The 19,316-nt window shown below is 50.9% G+C and overlaps 9 protein-coding genes and 2 non-coding genes across 11 annotated transcripts; 6 read left to right on the top strand and 5 right to left on the bottom strand.

Moving 5' to 3' along the window:
• Positions 1–522: 522 nt before the first annotated feature.
• On the top strand, positions 523–1,412 carry ASPBRDRAFT_126401 (glutathione S-transferase; the record flags this gene model as incomplete). The annotated part of the gene is made up of 5 exons (XM_067617863.1): positions 523–596; positions 675–828; positions 897–1,007; positions 1,064–1,255; positions 1,326–1,412. 5 exons carry the CDS (start codon positions 523–525, stop codon positions 1,410–1,412), a joined length of 618 nt encoding a protein of 205 aa, XP_067479019.1.
• A 228-nt stretch (positions 1,413–1,640) lies between these two features.
• Positions 1,641–3,611, bottom strand: ASPBRDRAFT_195923 (uncharacterized protein; the record flags this gene model as incomplete). The annotated part of the gene is made up of 8 exons (XM_067620918.1): positions 1,641–2,126; positions 2,177–2,506; positions 2,567–2,964; positions 3,018–3,100; positions 3,153–3,242; positions 3,291–3,314; positions 3,369–3,439; positions 3,492–3,611. The coding sequence occupies 8 exons, from the start codon at positions 3,609–3,611 to the stop codon at positions 1,641–1,643; spliced, it is 1,602 nt and encodes a 533-aa protein (XP_067479020.1).
• Positions 3,612–4,153: 542 nt separating this feature from the next.
• On the bottom strand, positions 4,154–6,127 carry ASPBRDRAFT_576444 (uncharacterized protein). Its single transcript, XM_067627778.1, has 6 exons — positions 6,119–6,127; positions 5,584–6,042; positions 5,431–5,535; positions 5,159–5,377; positions 4,962–5,104; positions 4,154–4,902 (listed from the first exon to the last, which is right to left on the bottom strand). Exons 2-6 carry the CDS (start codon positions 5,740–5,742, stop codon positions 4,419–4,421), a joined length of 1,110 nt encoding a protein of 369 aa, XP_067479021.1. The 5' UTR covers positions 5,743–6,042; positions 6,119–6,127; the 3' UTR covers positions 4,154–4,418.
• ASPBRDRAFT_43151 (uncharacterized protein) lies at positions 6,123–7,679 on the top strand. Its single transcript, XM_067624935.1, has 2 exons — positions 6,123–7,099; positions 7,187–7,679. The coding sequence occupies exons 1-2, from the start codon at positions 6,438–6,440 to the stop codon at positions 7,440–7,442; spliced, it is 918 nt and encodes a 305-aa protein (XP_067479022.1). The 5' UTR covers positions 6,123–6,437; the 3' UTR covers positions 7,443–7,679.
• A 301-nt stretch (positions 7,680–7,980) lies between these two features.
• Positions 7,981–8,093, bottom strand: ASPBRDRAFT_t151. The gene has a single exon. It is a non-coding gene; the product is annotated as a tRNA-Leu (tRNA).
• Positions 8,094–8,864: 771 nt separating this feature from the next.
• ASPBRDRAFT_t146 lies at positions 8,865–8,977 on the top strand. The gene has a single exon. It is a non-coding gene; the product is annotated as a tRNA-Leu (tRNA).
• A 1,367-nt stretch (positions 8,978–10,344) lies between these two features.
• Positions 10,345–10,899, top strand: ASPBRDRAFT_195926 (uncharacterized protein; the record flags this gene model as incomplete). Its single annotated transcript, XM_067620919.1, has 1 exon — positions 10,345–10,899. One exon carries the CDS (start codon positions 10,345–10,347, stop codon positions 10,897–10,899), a length of 555 nt encoding a protein of 184 aa, XP_067479023.1.
• On the bottom strand, positions 10,874–11,546 carry ASPBRDRAFT_87608 (uncharacterized protein; the record flags this gene model as incomplete). Its single annotated transcript, XM_067629511.1, has 2 exons — positions 10,874–10,900; positions 11,100–11,546. Coding segments are annotated over 2 exons (474 nt in total), but the record flags the coding sequence as incomplete, so codon positions are not given.
• A 1,799-nt stretch (positions 11,547–13,345) lies between these two features.
• ASPBRDRAFT_207095 (histidine phosphatase family protein) lies at positions 13,346–14,544 on the bottom strand. Its single transcript, XM_067621791.1, has 4 exons — positions 14,344–14,544; positions 13,905–14,283; positions 13,632–13,841; positions 13,346–13,582 (listed from the first exon to the last, which is right to left on the bottom strand). The coding sequence occupies exons 1-4, from the start codon at positions 14,390–14,392 to the stop codon at positions 13,516–13,518; spliced, it is 705 nt and encodes a 234-aa protein (XP_067479025.1). The 5' UTR covers positions 14,393–14,544; the 3' UTR covers positions 13,346–13,515.
• Positions 14,545–15,327: 783 nt separating this feature from the next.
• On the top strand, positions 15,328–16,246 carry ASPBRDRAFT_75122 (uncharacterized protein). Its single transcript, XM_067629269.1, has 2 exons — positions 15,328–15,518; positions 15,575–16,246. The coding sequence occupies exons 1-2, from the start codon at positions 15,444–15,446 to the stop codon at positions 15,821–15,823; spliced, it is 324 nt and encodes a 107-aa protein (XP_067479026.1). The 5' UTR covers positions 15,328–15,443; the 3' UTR covers positions 15,824–16,246.
• Positions 16,247–17,080: 834 nt separating this feature from the next.
• On the top strand, positions 17,081–19,109 carry ASPBRDRAFT_43155 (glycosyltransferase). Its single transcript, XM_067624936.1, has 2 exons — positions 17,081–17,483; positions 17,547–19,109. Exons 1-2 carry the CDS (start codon positions 17,414–17,416, stop codon positions 19,097–19,099), a joined length of 1,623 nt encoding a protein of 540 aa, XP_067479027.1. The 5' UTR covers positions 17,081–17,413; the 3' UTR covers positions 19,100–19,109.
• The last annotated feature ends 207 nt before the right edge of the window (positions 19,110–19,316 follow it).

The following is a 19,316-nucleotide window of genomic DNA, read 5'->3' on the forward strand; positions in this document are numbered from 1 at the left end:
TTCAGAGAATAGTATTAGAGTTAAGTTGAAGAAGAGGCGGGAGATATCCAGACTCATGCATGATCTGGATTCAGCCCCGTTTACCTCGTATTCCGTAATAGCCGTAATAGCCGGATCAAACCCGCCAATACGATGTTGAATAGACGGGCGCCGAAGCAAGATTTGGCCAGACATTTTAATAATACTAACAACACTAGTTACTCCGTACTAACGATCCTGACAACACATAATCAAGAAGCTCTTAGTAGAGAATAACAATGCATAGCTTTTCCAATTAGCACGAGTGTATGACTACTATTTAGAATCGGGATCAGGTCCAGATCCAAGTTTCTCCTGTAAGCAGCAGCATTCGACGATTTAGTGGATCTCCAGTCGGAGGGGGTCCTTCCCTGCGGGGTTGCCCTCATTTCGTAAGCACTCCTCCCCTCATCTACATCATCTATAATCTCCCTCACCGTCATTAACTTGAACTTGAACATCTACTTCCTTTCAAAAAAAGCCCACCCTCAATTCATAGTAAAAATGTCCACCCAACCCTCCCAAACAGTCTACCACTACCTCGACATCGGCCGTCTCGGCCGCGGCGAAGTCCTCAGGTCAGCCATCCCCATCCCATTCCCCGCATCTCATCCCACCGAACACCACTAACGCCATCCTGAATATGAAATAAATAGACTATTCCTCAAAGACGCCGGGATCGAATTCAGCGAAGTCCGCTACCCATATGACGAAAACTGGCCACAGATTAGCAAGCAGCTCCAGGAGCAAGGGATCAGTCGGACGGGATTGGTGCCTGCGCTGGAGTATAAGGGGAAGATATTGACGCAGGTAGATTCTTCTCTCCCACTACCTCCTCATTCATATATATCTATATGTATATACTAATCTGTATACAGCATATTCCCATCCTCCGATACCTATCCCGCGACCTGGGCCGCTACGACGGCGAAACCAGCTGGGAGAAGTACATCGTTGATGCGGTGGCGGATATTTATATTGATTGGAGAGTTAGATTCCCCTAACCTTCTTCCAACCTCGATCTAGTGACTAATGTATGGTTTAGAGTGAATGGGTCTCCAACTTCATGCACCCCTCAGAAAAATACAAGAACGAATCCACACCCAAGTACTACAACCTCGTAGGAAAATACTACGCCGAGACGGAGGGTCCGTATCTTCTCGGGGAGAAGGTCACGTATGCCGATTTTGCCATTTATCAGATTATGGATAATGATCGGAGGACGGGGACTATTGTGGTATATTCATCCCTTTCTTTTTTTTCTTTATGTGTTAGTTGGGGTATGTGCTTACTGTTGTTCGTTGTAGGAGGATCTTCCCCAGTCGCTGGTCAGGTTTATGGATGTTTTTGAGAAGAGGGAGAATATTGCGGCGCTTATTGAGGAGGGAAGGTAGATTAGTAGTTTAGTTCTTTCGACTGAGTTGGTGTGTAGGGTCGAGGGGATGGATGTTTCATGTGATTACTCTCCAGGTTGACATGGAGTGAGTTATATGGAGATGGAAGTAGGGATTGAAGAAGTCTCAATTGTTCCCAATTTACAAGGCAACGTCCAGAAGTATGTACTGAGTATAGCACTACTCTGCTACTTCACTATCATAAATCATAGTATCTACAATCTACATTCAATCCCGATTAATCTCCACCACCGGCCCCGTATACTCCTTCCGAGCCCAAATCACATAATACACCGTACTAATCAAACTCGTACCCACCGTGCCAACCACCGCCCAATTCATCGTACTAGCCGTCGGGTTCATCTCATCCGGCCAGAAGCTAAAGAACACGCCGACAACAAGGTAAGCAATGGTAAACCCATTCACCAGCACACCCAATATTCCCCGCATTCTGAACGGGCCCCAGGCAAGAGGCGCACCTGCCGTGTTCACAACAGTATCCGTGGGTGCATCGGATGGTTCGCGAATACCGCCCGTGAGGCGCTGCCACATCAGAAGGAAGGCGGAGATTAGGTAGGAAGAGTAGAGGGCGCTGACGCAGAGAGACACGACGTCGTTGAGGACCGCTGCTGAGCCGAGGATGATCAGTGCGAGCAGGACGGCTGCGGTGGTGACGACGAGGATGGACCATTGGGGGACGGCTTGGGCGTTGACCTGGGTGGATTAGCGGACTATTTCCATAGGATGATGGGTGGGAGGCATACCCTGCTGAGTATCTGCCACCCCGGGAGACCACGGTCTCGGGCAAATGACCACGCCATGCGAGAAGAAGATGCCAATGAGCCGACAGCAGTGGCAGTGACGAGGATCGGCACGATGGCTGACATGACGGTACATCCTCCAAGGGACTTCGTGGCCGAGCAGAAGATCTGCATGTAAGGGTACCCCGTGGGCGAGGCCAGTGCGGCTGTCGAGTCGGTCATGGTGAACAATGTGGACAGAATCATTCCGAAGCCCAAAGCTCCGTTGATCAAAACCGAGGTGAGGATGGACTGCGGGACAACGCGCTCTGCATCGTAGATTTCTTCGCTCATCTGCCGAGTTGTCTGTCAGTCAAGTAGAGGAGAATTCGGGTAGTGTGTGTTGAAACTCACGTGGACGGCCGCATCCACACCGGTAAAGGCAAACATGTTACCGATCATACCGACCATGAAAGCTAAGCCCTGCGTCTGGAAACCGCCGTCATTGGTAAACTGCCCAAAGACCTCCGAAGCGGGATTGTGATCTCCCAAGTAAACCAAAGGTATGATGATTCCGAAGAACCCAAACACGTGCAGGATCAGGACAAGCCCCTCGAATTTGGGCAATAAGGTGCTGGTAATCACATTGACGAACACAGCAAAAGCCACAATGGCCCAGAACAGAAGCATCGTTTGCCAGGGCTCAGGGGTATAGGACGAATGATTAAGAACCACCAAGCCCAGAATCTGGGAAGCACTCAGGTAGCAGGTTGACGCAAATGCTCCCAGCCAGCCGATAACAATCAACCATCCTAGATAGCTATCAGCGTGATGAGTGGTGGAGAATTAATGGTAGTATACGCACCTGTCAGAAAGCTGAGGTACTTCTGGCACCATCGCGGGGACATCATCGACACCCAGTGATATTGTCCTCCGGAAGTAGGGGCCCTTCAGGAAGCACATTAGTCTGAGGTGGCCAATAGCAGATCGTTAGACTTACATCGAAACAAGTTCAGACAGCGTGAGAAACGTCGAAAAGGTACCCAGCCAGACGATCAGGAAGCTGTAGACTGTTCCAGCAGGTCCTCCACTGTTGGTTTGTTAGATAAGATATGTCTTCGCGTAGAATCACACATACTCCTCAAACGGTACGGTAAACGTCCTAGATATCAATTAATAAAGGAATGAGCCACCCTCTTTCATCAGAAACACGCACGATAAGATACCCTCCCAGGACGCCAGAACTGTACAACTAAACCCCAAGATAGACAAGAAGCCAAAGCGACGCTGTAAGCACTGGTAAGTCACTGCCGAAACATGGAATCTGATCGTCACGCACCTTGAGAATCTGTTTCTTACCCACGCGACCTAGTCCCTGCTCATCATGAACTTGAGACTGGCTGCTGCTGGCGGCCTTAGCATCCCCATTCCGGTCGCGCAACTCAATCGGCGGCCCCATGGTGGCGTTGACTTTGCACAGATAAGTGCAAATGCCCTAAGTCAATCAACCGTTTGAACTGCGGGAGGAAGAAGCAAGAGCAGAAAGAGTCGGAATCCAAAAGCAAAGCTTGTTACCTCGACTAACTCCTCTCGTCTTCTGATCCCTATCTTATCCGGTGAAAATCTGGCTTGGCTGCATATGCAGAACGAAGAAAAAAGAAAAAACGAGGCGGGGACAAAAGACTGCAACCCAATTAACAGGGGATCACCTGAGAATTTTCCATGACTGGCATTGACTGGTCAGTGTGTCCAAACCCCATAACTAACAACTAACTAGAAGCAACACACTTTTACTAACTAACGGAGAAACTTGACGAGGGGCGGTAACTTGTCAACCTGCAGAGCGCCACCAGAGAATTAGCATGAATTGGGCCAATAACGCAACCTAATAGGATCAAGCATCGCGCAATCCTGCTGGATCCTTGGACGGGATGGCAATTGGCATGCCTTTAGCGGTGGGTCCACCTCATACGGTGCCTTACTATGCAGAGTTAAGCTTCCCCCTTCCCGGGATGCTAGGCGTCGTGCCGGCGGATTACGGGCCAGCGTCCGGTCCGAAACTAGAGATTTTAGACAAGCAAATAGTAAATGAAGACCCACAGTCCGGAAAAGCTGAGGCAGTTTGAAAACCTTAATGTGCCAGGTGCTCGCAGCGAACAGCTGGGGATCGCCTGACCCGTTGCTTCTCTTCGAAATTCTGAATCCGGATATGGCCTACATACTTCGTCCAGTCGTAATGCATGTAATTGTACCGTGTAAGACGGAGTTAATTGCTAGTTGGTTCGTGTAGCCCATGACTGCCAGTGGACTCGGTGTCCGTCGGTCGGTTCGCTGCAGCGTCCGGGTTGTACTGCTCCTCTACGACCCAGGTTCTAGTCTCGCGAATGATGTGACTCTGACTGGTGTGGCTCATAGCATCATCCCAATCCTGCTGTCCTCTCCCTGCAGAGACGGCAGTGCTGTTCTCCACCCCGACGAGCCCGCTGAGCTCGTGTGCGGCAGCCTTCGCTTTGCTCACGCGAGCGTATTCCCCGCGTCCAGACGTCTCGCCTGGGAGATAGTACATTCGGAGCCCAGTAGACTGTAGTCCATCCATGAACGGCTTCAGGTGTGGAGCGCAGGCCACAACAATGGACAGACACTGGACCAGCTGGACACAGACGGCGGCCTTCCAAATGGCCAGTAATGGATCCGGAGCGTGTTTGTTTTGTTGACGATATACAAGCTCGATGATAATCGCAATGGCGACCCTATATGGAAAGGCATCAGTTATCACTTATACACATCGAAGGATATCACGAGAGCATACAGCAAGCGAGTTGAGAAGCAAGTAATGGCAACCACCTTTCTGGGAACCGCCATTTGAATTCGGTATATCAGTAGACTGGGTACTATAATCAGGGCGATTTCACTCAAGATGTCGAACGCCCCAAAAACCATCCACCACGCATCCTGCCTATGAAGTTAGTCCGATTCTTCAGCCTTAGTGAGTTGATAACAGCTCACGCTATTGAAACACCTCTTCTGGTTCCATCTCCACGGCTGCGGAAGATCGCATTGGAAAGCTACGGCGAATTCGGCCGCTACACCCCACGCGCTAATCAACGCAATGAGTATCCATTCGGTCTTGCGAGTGCGCTGCATGAGAAATGTCATGAATGCCAGAGCACTCAGCTTGGAGAATGTCAAGCTTGCGACGTAGAGCATTTCAGCGGCATAGACAGACTGCATAAATACCTACGTCAGCGACTAGCATATTCAGACAACAGACGGCGTACCTTCAGAGCTATGTCTATCCGCTCCTGTGAGGAAGCACTTTCTGCCTCTCCATAGCCATTTTGCGCGGCAATTGTAATACATATTGTTTGTAGTACACTGAAGGCCTGTGGGGAAGTCAGAGCTGACATGCGATGGAATGACTCGAGACTCACCATTGCCACACATATCAGGTGATCATCCACTGTGAATTTTCTGGTGATGGCATATTTGATCCCCAGCCGTGCAGCCCCAGATAATGTCGAAATTACGGCGAAAAGCAAGGCGAGGATCCCAATGATAGGAGACCGGTTGGTGTCAGTGACCACAACCATGGCTGTCCCGGCGGTTGCTGGCCTGCATCCCTAAGTCTGAACCAGAGAGAGCAGCCAGGCTGATAAAAAGGAACAACGCATCGTAGCAGCAAGGCGTCCTGAAGGATTTGTTCGATCTTTTTCATTTGAATTTTGTTAGAATGTTAGCAATCTCAGCCCGTCGATCTTACCCCCGAGGAAGGATCAGGGTGGAGGCGTCTAAATCCGCTAGGGCCCCAGTAGTCAGTCCACCAACCGGCGCCGTCTCATGGCTTGCATCATCATAGTACTTTTTCCTTGCGTGTCGCATGACGATAGGGGCTAAATTCTTTAAGTTAGGGGATGATGCACACAGATGGGAGAGGCCCTCGGTTGCAGAGGCACATGTGCTACCGACCTATTACACAATACACACATACTTCAGAGTTCAGCGACCATGTTGCCGACTGATAGGCATTCAAAGACCTCGGACTCTGTCCGGGGCTTTATTTAATTGACGCGACATCGATATGACAGTCATCTAGTGCTGGTGGGGTTGTCTCACGACTAGAGGGGCCGGACGATGGGTTAACCTCGGGGAATCTGTTGAGTTTAGTGGTGTTGACTGTTAAGACGGGCTGCTTTGTCTGATCCTTCCCCCCTCTTAGACAACTTCTTTGCTCGTTATCACTACAATTATTGCCTTGACAACCTTTTTTTGTGTCGATCTATCAAGTATGGTGGCAAGTACTGTTCAGGAGGGAACCGCTGCGTTCCATCATGCTAGTCTCCCCCAGCCTGCCCAAACTTGGTACCGAGTGTATGGCGACATCAAGGCAGGCACCCCATTAGTAGTCCTGCATGGCGGGCCGGGCTTTTGCCACAACTACATGCTGCCCCTGGCTGCACTGGCTTCCGACCGTGCCGTGATTCTATACGATCAGATCGGAAATGGACTCTCCTCCCACTACCCGGAGAAACGTGGCGATCAGGGGTTTTGGACGGTCAACCTGTTCATTGCGGAGCTGGAAAACTTGCTTCAGCATCTCGGGATTGCCGGCAATTTTGATCTGCTGGGCCATTCCTGGGGCGGAATGATGGGGATGGATTTCGCTGCTCGTCAGCCGGCTGGACTGCGTCGTCTGATCCTATCAAACGCCCCGGCCTCGGTCGCACTGTGGCTGGAATCGGTCAACCGACTCCGCGCCACCCTGCCCCAGGAGATCCAGGATACGCTGAAGCAATGTGAGGCAGAAGGGCGGCTCGATTCGAAGGAATATGAAAATGCGACGGTGGAGTTCCTATCCCGGTTCTGTTGCCGAACACAGCCTTGGCCCGAGGAGCTTATGCAAAGTCTCGTCTGGACCACGGAGAAGGATACTACCGTCGCTGCCAGCATGTAAGTTGCATAATTATCCGGATGCTTTCTCCGTCTGCCTTTATACTCCGTGGTTCCTACGTCAATACCACGTGCTAACAGCAGCAGGCTCGGTCCCTCTGAATTCTGGGTCGAAGGGTCTCTCAAGGATTGGAGCGCACTGGACCATATTCATCAGATCCAGGTTCCCACGCTGGTGATCAATGGAAAATATGATGAAGCGCAGGACAGCGCTGTGGAACCTCTCTTCTGGGGTATTGATAAGGTGAAGTGGATCACCTTGTCGGAGGGTTCGCACTGCCCGCAGTTCGACGACCGCGAGAAATACCTGCAGGTTGTTGACGAGTTCTTGGGACGCGCATAGTGTTGGGGGGGTTCCTGGCGACGATCGGCTTCGCGGTTTAGCTTTGGGCTATAGGAGCCTGAAGAAAGTCCGTGCCGTTAGTCTCAGTTTGTTGCAGGAGACGAACCGACTAGTATGAGATGGTGGATGTGCTAATGTGACCCGACTTATGACCATTATCCATGCTTGGAATGAACCTCGTGACCAGCAATTAGTGTAAAGAATGCCGTAGACTGTATTCAAGTGCTCTTGGGTTGAATAAAGTAATGTTTTATGACTAGCAAGTAAGTAGATGATGTGAGGGAACGAAGAAAGCAGCCGAGCTTCGCTGAGAGTGGGGAGAATAGTGCGCTCTACATGTCGGCCTTGCTGCCTCGGGCCCCGGCACCTTCCACCCTGGGTTTGCATCGCTGATCACTTCGCATGTGTAGGATAGCTATTCACCAAGGAGTAAAACAAAAAGGGAGAAAAGAAAAGAAGAATAGTGACACTCTATCTAATCACGTTCTACGGCTGGATAACTACAGTTGGTGAAGAATTCAAAAAGTGCAAAAAGATATGACAAGAGTGGGATTCGAACCCACGCCCCTTTCGAGACTAGGAATGCTCCGAAGAACATGAGATGATCAGGTGACCTGACCCTAGCGCCTTAGACCGCTCGGCCATCTTGCCCGGTTGTTGAAATTGGCAGCAACTTTGTGGTATATACCTCAAATAAAGGGTACTAGCAATACATATGCGACCGAGCAAGGTCCACGGCCCCACGCAGCGGGGCATTATGCGAACTGGTCTGTACTAGATATTGCTTGCTTCTTCTGTATACAGTGCGTATGATTTCTTTTCCCGGCATCGAGAAAGCTAGATGCTTCTCTTGTTCTCTAGTGGGTTTTTATCTCCAACTTTTCGTATTTGCTTCTGTGTGGTGTCTTTGAGTGGTTGTTGCTGCGGTGTGGGTAGTCATTCTGCCGTCGGCTGGGAAGTAAACACAGCACGGTGAATCTATTGCTGGACTATCGTAGTTCTGCTTCCTCGGTGGGCATCATTTTGGCGCTCACATGTGTTATTTGACCATTTTTTTGGTATCATGATTGAACAGGCTACTATCGGTGGAGGCAGTGGTTCATCCTGGGTGAATGCGAGCGTGGACAAGATGGGAGGGTAGTAACATATCATAGTACTCCGCTGGATATATACTACTACAATCGTGCGAAGACTATGATCCCACCACATTCTATCTCAATGCCGGCAATGACATGATATATTCCCTAAGAATACGGTTCCAAGCATAATGTATTACTTAGAGAGACATTAACCCTCTCGAATGGGATAAATAGTCGAACTAATGACTACCCAGCCTTGGTTCCAGACGTGTAGGGTGTTGTGTTGCACGCTCATAAGGGCCCTGCTCATGATGCACTTACTGGTGACTAATTTCCGTCAACCGGCAAGATGGCCGAGCGGTCTAAGGCGCTAGGGTCAGGTCACCTGATCATCTCATGTTCTCCGGAGCATTCCTAGTCTCGAAAGGGGCGTGGGTTCGAATCCCACTCTTGTCATAGATTTTTCTTTTTTCTTCATCCATGCATACTCTTTCTTTTTTCTTGGCATTCCTCTTACTCTACATACTTTCACACCCCCCTCCATGCTGCGCATCAACGTAACCTACAGACACGATGGCAGAACAATGATAGTTGGAGGCCCGATGTAGCCATGACGTATGTGAGCTTGGCTGGCATTAGCTACACACCTCCCAATCTAAACTAGATGTCTACGAGGGCCCCTGCAGAGCATGTCGATGAGATTTTCAACCACCAGTGCTTTATAATTCACCAGATCGATGGACTACGAGCACACGAACATAGGTTTGTGGGGAACAGGGTGATATTTTCGATCACAGCCCCACCTAGCTAATCACAAAAGACCGTAACCAAGGGGAAACGGAAATACATAGATGCCCACCCACCCAGCCCTAAAAGAGGCGAGGAGAATGCATGACCGATACCGCCAAACATAGTTATATACAATAATGCCCACCCACCCAACCCTGAAGAAGAAATGAAGACGAAGCAGCGCCAGGAAAGACTATGGAAAATACAAAGATGCCCACCCACCCAGCCCTTAATGAGGCGAGGAGAATGCAGAAACAGAAGCAGAAAACATAAGAAAGATACAAAGATGCCCACTTACCCAACCCTATAAGAAGTGAGCAGAACGCCAGAATTAGACACATAAAAACAAAAGAAAATACAAAGATGCCCACCCACCCGACCCGAAAAAGACAAGAAAGAAAGGGAAGCAAGCAAGCAGGCGAGCAGGCAAGCCTGCAAGCAAGCACTATATACATGAGGTACCTCAACACATGCAAGGAAATGAACGCCAGCAAGCAACGCAGCTCTACATACAATAGAATCTCGACACATGCAAAGAGACCAAGGAGCAAGCAAGCTGGCGAGCAGGCAAGCCAGCAAGCAAGCATTATATACAAAAGATATCTCAACACATGCAAGGAAATGAACGCCAGCAAGAAAGACAGCTATATACAACAGATCCTCAACACATGCAAGGAGATAAACGCCAGCAAGCAACGCAGCTCTACATACACCAGAGTCTCAACACATGCAACGAAAAAGCAGAAAGCAAGCAAGCTCTATATACAATAGATCCTCGACACATGCAAAGAGACCAAGAAGCGAGCAAGCTGGCGAGCAGGCAAGCCAGCAAGCAAGCTCTATATACAACAGATCCTCAACACATGCAAAGAAAATGAACGCCAGCAAACAAATAAGCAACGCAGCTATATACAATAGATCCTCAACACATGCAAAGAAACAAGAAGCAAGCAAGCTGACGAGCAGGCAAGCCAGCAAGCAAGCACTATATACAACAGAGGATCTCAACACATGCAAAGAAAGATAAACGCCCAATGCCAAACGCCAGAGACCAAAAAACAAACGCCCAATCGCCAAAAGGAAACCCCCCCAACCTCCACCCCCCGGATCCCCCGACACCAGCGACACCCGTCGCTGAACAACCCCCACGAACCGTTTCCGACCCAGATTCCATCGATCGCCTCTGTCGCGCCCCCGGAATGTCGTGGCCCTACCGACACCCCTTGGCCCGCTGGCTAGCTGCTGTCATACTGACCGTGTATGTCGTCGCTCGGACATCCCTCGAACCGCCGGCCAGATCGATACCCGGTAAGCGTGGATGCCATGCTTCACCGAGCCTTGCTGCCCAGACAAAGCCCGGATCCACGGCGACACCCTGGAACGCTATCAGGTCGATTGCCTCAGACATTCTCGGTGATGCCGTTGCTCAGACACCCGGGGTACCGGAAACTAGTGTCGCAGCGGGGTCGGAAATGCCGGCGGCTCATAAACACCCGGGGGTTAGCCGGTACGAATCGATGATGGTGAATCTGGCGCCGGCTCGATCATTCGTGGTGGCGTTCGGTGCCGTCTCTCGCCCCGACCTGTGACCTGGCCGTTAGCAGTAAAAGGCCCCGACTTGGCGCCAGCACAGCCAAGTCGGGGATAATGGATAAAAGATACAAAAATAACATATACAGGAAAAACGAAAGAATCAAGGAAAAGCCTGCAACAAGGAAAATCAAAAGAAAGGGTGACTAGCCCAACAGCATCGGTGGATATCCCGGCGCTGAATAATCCACCGATCTACGGTAATGACTGTGGTGACCTCGCTAAACTGGACACTCTTCCCCGACTTGCTCTTGCGAGCTGCATCGGTTGGAGCCCTGGTGTCGCGAGATCGGTGATAGGCGTCCCGCATCGCCTGAAGACGAGACGAGACGTTCTCACCAGAACGAGTGGACGTGGTCCGAAGAGCCACAGGAGGAGAAGGAATGGATGTGGTCCGAAGATCCACAGGGGAACGAGTGTTGGGGTGCTTCTCGTCGAACCTTTTCAGGAACGACGTACCCTTGGTGAGAGGAGGGGGAGAGGGAATGGACGTGGCCTTTGGTGCCACAGGAGAAGGAGGGGACGTGGTCCGAGGAGCCACAGGAGAGCGAGAGGCAGGGGTGGGAATGGAGGAACGAGTGGACGTGGTCCGAGGAGCCACAGACGAACGAGGGGCAGGGACAGGGAGGGAAGAACGAGTGTAAGTTGGGTGTTTCTCGTCGAACCTTTTCAGGAACGACTCACCCGGGGTCAGGGGACGGGGAGAGGGAGCGGACGTGGCCTTGGGAGCCACAGGAGAGCGAGCGGAAGGGATGGGGATAGACGAACGAGAGGACGTGGTCCGAGGAGCCACAGGAGAAGGAGAGGAAGGGACAGGAATGGAAGAACGAGAGGACGTGGTCCGAGGAGCCACAGAAGGAGACAAACGAGTGGATGCGCCAGCTGGGCCGTTGGGACTAGCCATTTGGGGGGTGGAACGAGGGGACGTGGTCCGAGGAGCCACGGGGGAACGAGCGACAGGGACGGGGATAGAACGAGTGTAATTTGGGTGTTTCTCGTCGAACCTTTTCAGGAACGACTCACCCGGGGTAAGGGGACGGGGAGAGGGAATGGACGTGGCCTTGGGAGCCACAGGGGAACGAGAGGCAGGGATGGGGATCGAAGAACGAGAGGACGTGGTCCGAGGAGCCACAGGAGAGGGAGTGGACAAGTACTTGCTTGTACGCAAGTACTTGGGGGCAGTGGGGGCAGGCACCCCAGAACGAGAGGACGTGCTCACCTGGGTGGGCACCGACGGAGCGGAGCGGACAGAAGGACGTGCTGGGCCCTTCTGGCCGCTGGTGGGGAGGGAGGAGGAAGAGGAGGGGGAGGGCTGAGGAACACGCAGACGGGCCATCTGGTGTCCTCCAGAAACAGAAGAAGAAGAGGGGGGCATGGGGGCAAACGAGGCAGAGTAAAGCAAGGGGACAAAGAACAAGAAGCGATGCTTGTTAATGGGGCACGGTATCGCGGTGTAACAGCATCAAACCACAAGTGGTGTGAGGAGGAGAAGAGAGGAAGACGAGAAGAATCCCGGGGGGCGAGAAGAATAGATATACTCCTGGGAGAGGATATTGAACAGGAAAGAGCGTCGTAGGGAAGGAAGCTGCGGAAGGAAGCTGCAGCAACGTGAAGTTGAGGAAGGAGTGCCTACAGCTCTTTTTTGGATACACGATAATGCTCCTGGGTATCCAGACCGATGATCAATGGCAGGAGACTTGGGAGGATCATGGAGTTACAACGACTACCTGTATTTAGACTTGCACATAATTCATCAAATTTGCTATACAGAAATCTGCTTAGCAGACGGTTGAAGGAGCGCGCAGATGGACCACTTCTGAGGAGCCTCTCTTGCCGTTCGACAGACTGGGAGGTTCGAGTAGAAGAGCTGTCTCCAAGGAAACACCAAGCTCTTGAGGAAGGTGCCTTTGCCAGGAAGAGCGTATGAAACAAGACCACTGTAAGTTAGAGCCAGGGCGATAGTAATGGATACTATCACATTGGAGACTAAAAGGCATATCGAGGGTAGTACTGATGGAACAGAGAGGGCATATTCAGGGTCCGATATGGTTATTGTTAATAGTCCTCTTGATACTGGCTACGTTCTCGTATCTGTTCTCTTCGCTACAGTCTACGTGTGTCTGTAGTCCCTTGAGTACAATGGTACCGGCACCGTAGACCACATTCTACAATACGGAAGGTACGTTCTGGGTGAGACCCCTTCACAGTCATGCCCCAAGATTATGGGCAGAGTCGGGGACCGTGGGGACATTCTCTGTGTTGTTAACGGGGTTGTTGGCGTTGAGAGTGCTTCAACTTAGTAGATTCGTGGAACAGTAGCATATACTAGGGATTTGACTAGAGGATCGACGGGGATACGCTGATGTAGAATGGCTAGTGGCTTTCGCACATCTCAGGCTACCAGGAGAGCGCGAGATAAGGATACTATGCTATATTCTTTGACTTCCCGGACAAAATGACCTTATTAGTGTTGAAACGGCCTCGACTATTTATATACCCAGCGCGTAGCATTGAAACAGATATCTAAATCCTACCTAGACCATACCATCTACCTTGTCTAAACCCGAAATATATCCATCTATAAAACCCCCATATAAACCTGATATATAAGTGCATCACTTCTCTAGAGGGAATCCATACCCAACCAGGAAAGCAGGTTCATCAATGCTGTGGTGCTGGTAACTACAGACGTCATTAGCGAATCACTCCCTCACTAAAGTACAAAACATACCTAAGAACTCCCACAGCACCCGGCTCCAGCATCATGGACAAGGGAAACTCCATAGGATAGCCCAACCAGCGCTTGGTAAACGCCCGAAGAGTATGGCCATGCGCAATGAGCACAACATCCGCGGGTGCCTCTCCGTGCATATTTCCGCGATGAAGAGCCCTGATCTCTTCAATCAGGCTATCAATGCGGGCCGTAACATCCGCAGGGGACCTATACCGTTAGCCTTCCCTGAAGACGAGCTTAGAATTGCAATATGAGCAATGGGATACTTACTCTCCCTCCTCACATCCATCCCTCCAGATATCCCACGCCTGCTCACCATCCAGTCCATGCTCCTTCCTCAGTGCGCGGATCTCCTTCGTCAACAGCCCCTCATACAAGCCATACCCCCACTCTGCCAGCCGCTCCGTCTCCTCCACCTTGCCTGCATCCTTCAGGGCCTGCTTCTCGGCCTCCCCAAAGGCCAAGTCAAAGGTATGCTTGGCTCTCTGGCGCGGCGACACATACACGCGAGCCAGCTTCGCCGTGTCAATCAGCTTGCCGGCACCTACGAGGATCTTGCCCGAAGCGGTCACTTGCTTCACTCCGTCGGCAGTGAGTTGAATCTCGCTGATGCCGGTATAGCGGCCGCTCTTGGACCATTCGGTCTCTCCTGTGGGATTCTTAGTGGGGGAATTCTCTTATTATTGTTGCATTGTGGGGAGAGGGGTACCATGGCGGTAGAGGAAGACACGGGGCGTTCCGGCGTCTTTGTCGGGCATGGTGATGGTGATGACGTAGTAGTCTAATTGGGATTGATCTATGGGGAGATTGAACTATTGAGGTAGTATTAGGTAGTATCTGGTCTGGGGGAATGGCCAGATTGAGCGAGGGAAACGCGGGGGAGAAAGAGAATTTTATTTAGGTAATGTTCTTGCTGTGGGTTCGCGGTTCACCGGAGCTAAGATTGGGTTTGGGGTCTGTTCCCTTTTGTAGGTTTACTGTACGATCACGCGGGATGTTCATCTATTGCACATGAATTTGATACCGGAGAGGTTTCCAACTTTGTAAGACTATTGGTCCGGACTTGAGGACCCTCTGATCTCGTTAGTCTCTCGACTCACCATCTGTTCTTCTTCAATCTCATAGCGTAGTGGGGTGGCGGGGGCAAATCCAAAATTGATAACATTCGGACATGCGCGATAGTCCTTATCGATAAGCCTCATCCTTATCGGCACTCGGCACGTGCACCGATGAGCCGCTGCGACTGGCCTGAGGCTGTCAGGCAGATGATGTTGATGCCTGATGATTCTATAGTCCTCGAGTTAAGCTGAAGACATCGACATGATACTTGGTGCTTCTATTGGATGTTCCCATTCTCACAGCATACAAGATAGTCAACTATCGGACTACTTAACTGGCGGACCTTCTGCTTATTCACCAACTTCTAACTGGTAGTACCGTCTCCTTCAGAGGTGATACTGTGAGCCATGGACCATGGCATACTGACGGTCAGGTTCAATCAGCTGTCAACTAACCATCTGAGATAACAGACTATACCATAAACTGCTCTCACTCTTCAAGAATAGCCTAAAGTCCATAGCACACGACTTGTTATAGAAGCTTACATTTACAGTAAGCACGATGACTCTGTGGCTGTGCGCGGCACATGCACTGCGCCCCGAATCCTTCCTCCAACCAAGTCATAGGCAGCACCTTTCCCCAGGACAGTGTATAATACTTCCCTATTGTTTCACCATACCCATCGAAAATCTGAAGAATTAAGGAGCGAAGCAACTTCTTCACTATACCAGAACACAAAGCCAACCAAAAATGGGCCTCCCACCACCCACCGAACCAACCCCTCCATATGAAGAAACGGACTCGACTAGCCGCCACAATCACACCGTACATCTCCCTGTGCTAGTGTTCAAGAACAATATACTAATAAGTGACCAACACAGTACACCACCCTCACCCAAGCCAACGATGACCCCGAAAACCAACTCCCTTCAATTCATGACCATGAACATGCTGATGGCCCGACAACATCCTTGATCCCAGCCGCTGCTGCCCACGAGCACACCCACTGCGAAGGGTGCGACCGGGCTATCAAACGTCGGCAGAGACGGCAAGCGCTAGCAGACTGCTGTCGGATGGTAGCCACGGTGGTTGGGGTCTTGTTTGTGTGTATGATAATACTGGGATTGTGATTGCCAAGGCGGCTTCGAGACGGAAGTGAGTCTACCCTGGAGGGATATATAAGCGTATATACTGGATATATGCTGCTTTTGGTCGTTGTATAATCATGTTGCATGGGTCTTCTTAGGGAAAGACTTCGTTAGTTTGCGAAATTTTGTATTCTACAGTGCCTGTTCGCTACTAATAGATGATGAGAACCGGCGCTGAGATGGATTTTTGACACGCTTAAGTGGTTTCCTACGGCATAATAGGAGCCGTATATCGGTCGAAATTGTAGTCAGAAGCATCCTGAGGAATGAAGTGGACATCGCGGTCCAAAAGTACGAGTCGCATTGATCTATGGTGTTCGCTGCATGCCCTCACCAACATCCTACCTCGGCCCCTACCAATTCTAGAATGCTCCTCAGATTCAGGGACATGTACTTTATATCCGTCGATCCCATTGTTTAGCTATTAGAATAAGTTGACTATCGGCTGTCTCTATGTGCTCAGGAGACGTTACTTGTATTCCTACCGTCAGCGGCTAGTTCCTTCCTCGTCGCCCATGTGGCTTGGACAGGCAAAACTCTAGCTAAATATGGCCGTACCAAAATCTGTTTAATGGCCGCAGAGCACCTTATGTATTCTCTTATTGTTATAAGATGGATGGGACGCGTTGATCGCAATAATTTAAGGGCTTTTCATTGATGAGACAGGTGCCTGCTTCTGACATGTACTGTTGTCTTCGACGGCTCCCAACCAATCCTGAGAATGTCTTGCTAATTGCTTAGCGATGTTATAGCTTCCTACCGTCAATTGCCCAGGTATTTGGACCACTACGCAGCAGCTTCAGCTTCCAACACAAGAACGGATAATCTCCTATTCTGACCAGTGGCGCAGCCCAAAGACACCCGAGCCATTCCTCGAGATATCGCTCGAAACCAGCACGTCTGTGATTATGATTCGACAACCCTCCGCCAGAACGCAACCGTTGCTCTATGCAAGACGCTACAAAGGGATATCCGTGGACGCCCTTAACGGAATAGCTATACCGATAAAGGTGTTATCAGGATTATTACCATGGCCCGCTTGATCGGCACTTCGGACGCCGCTTTGCCGGGGATCAGCCCATCATCGGCGATCGAAAAGATCGCGTGCGCGATCTGATGCCAACCGGGGATACTGTCTAGTAATTAGCCTCACGTCAGTATCGCTAGGTTTGGAAAGGTCGCTAACCGGATTCGGGCGTTGCACCAGCATTTGACTTCTACAACGGTGTGTGTGAAGAATAAAAAGGCCTTTCTGGCAGACCAATTTTGGCGGTCGCCGACAGATTCCTGTCAGCCACCGGTTCAGCTCCGCATCGGAATGCAACGGGATGTCGAGCACGGACTCAAGAATGAATACAGTTACCGGAACAGGGCTGGAAGGGGCCGAAACAAGGGTCTGAAGCGTGTCAGCTGTCAGCGTCTAGCCCGGGTGGAAATGCCTTTATGGCACCACCAAAGAACGGCTGACTGATGACTGTGGATAGACTTGCACTAACCCAGGCTTGTATTTGACCCATCCATCATCATCCAGAGCGTGCAGCTATCCATCGCAGCTCTGCCCAACACAAGACCATGTCGGATATTGTCACGCCGCCCAGGAAGATTCTCCTGGTAGTTACGGGCGGGGGCTACACCCATGCCGGTTAGTGTGCTTGTCTTCTCCTCTGATTCAAAGAAATTTACTGAATACCAATCGTTATTGCAGCTCCTGTCCTCGAACTGGGAAAGATCCTGGCCAACCGAGGACATACAGTCGACTTTGCAACGCTCAATGGTCAAGAGGAATGGGCCAACGGTTTCCACATCTCGACAACGCATCTCATGGGTCCTGCGCCTACAGAGGAACAGCTCGATGCGCACTACAAGCGCAGCCGGCTCTGGAATCCGGCCAAAGGACTCGGCGATGTCATGGAGTCCAAATACCTCTTCGACTCTCTGTGGACGCAATCTTACTATGGATTGAAAAACATCATGGACGATCCTGCGAAACGACCAGACATGCTGGTGGCTGACTTCTTCGTTGACGCGGTCAAGGACATGCAACTGGAGTACAAGATTCCCATTGCCATGGTCTGGCCGCAGATGCCCTACTTGATGGTCCCCTGCTCGTATATCCCCGGCCAACCGGGCTTTCAGCTCGACATGACCTTAACATCGGAGAATGCGTCAGTGTGGTCGCGCATCAGCGATGAACTTGTAGTCGTGCGGGCCTTGCCCGAGATTCTGAAATTAAGGAACTGGACCAAAGCCATGCGCAAGCGAGCGGGACTTAACTACCTTCTTCCTACACCGCAGAAGCCCAACTACCTACTTCTAGTCAACTCTTTCTTCGGTCTCGAAGTGCCCAAAGATCTTCCTCCTTTGGTCGCCGCGGTCGGACCTATCTTAGCAGATGAATACCCCCCACTGGACAGTCTCCACCAGGAGTTCCTTGACCGCCACCCAAAGACCATTTATGTCGCTCTGGGCACGCATATTATTCTCCCCCATGCAGACGCTCGGAAGATTCTCCAAGGACTCGTACACGCCATGGAGGAAGGAATCATTGACGGCGTAATCTGGTCAGTGGGTAAGAGCGGACGGCAGTTGTTCGACAAAGCAGAACGCGTCACTATCCAAGGCACGACAATTACCTTTGGGGACCTTCTTGATGGAAAACATGCAGACTGGATGTTCCCTTTCTTTGCACCGCAACGGTCGATCCTGGACCATCCCCATACCCGCATCTATTTCACCCACGGAGGCGGGTCCAGCGCCAATGAAGGCCTCTTCCATGGCAGACCGATGCTAGTAATGCCATTCTACTTCGACCAGATCGGAAATGCGGCAAAGCTCGCGGGTAGCGGAACGTCAGAGCTGCTGCACAAGTTCTATTTCACGGCTGATGAAGTCTACTCCAAGGTGAAACTGATCATGGAGGACCGCGACGGGAGCTATGCGCGCAATGTGCAGCGGCTTCAGCGCATCGCTCATGTGGCATCTCGACGCAAGTACTTGGGGGCTGATCTGATCGAGGAAGTCCTTTATGACACTGAGGCCAGGGTGGTGGATGGAAAGGAGACCCGTCCAATGCATCTGCAGACGGCGGACATGCGAATGCCGGTCTACAAGGCGAAGAATTGGGACTTGATGGCGGTCTCGGGGCTGGTGATGGGGTTGTTGGGTGGGAGCATGTATTATGCTGGACGATTTGCTTGGTTGCATCGCCGGGCTGTTGGTAGACTCGTTGACAGTTTGGTTCGTAAGGTTTCTGGGTAGCTTTCTATCACCATGTTAAGTCATACTATAAACAATACTTTATAAATCGCTGCAATTAGGTGATTCGCTCCTCCATAAACTCTCGCGCGACGGTTAGCATTGTTGCGCCCTCCTGCTGATATGGCTCCTTCCATAGAAACTAGTTCACTTGTGACGCAATTTCTCATGTCTTGCAGTCCAAACTCCTGACAATTTGTTTAAATCTGTTGTCGGCAAG

The sequence above is a fragment of the Aspergillus brasiliensis genome, assembly GCF_001889945.1.
Source record: "Aspergillus brasiliensis CBS 101740 unplaced genomic scaffold ASPBRscaffold_6, whole genome shotgun sequence".
Taxonomy (NCBI): domain Eukaryota; kingdom Fungi; phylum Ascomycota; class Eurotiomycetes; order Eurotiales; family Aspergillaceae; genus Aspergillus; species Aspergillus brasiliensis.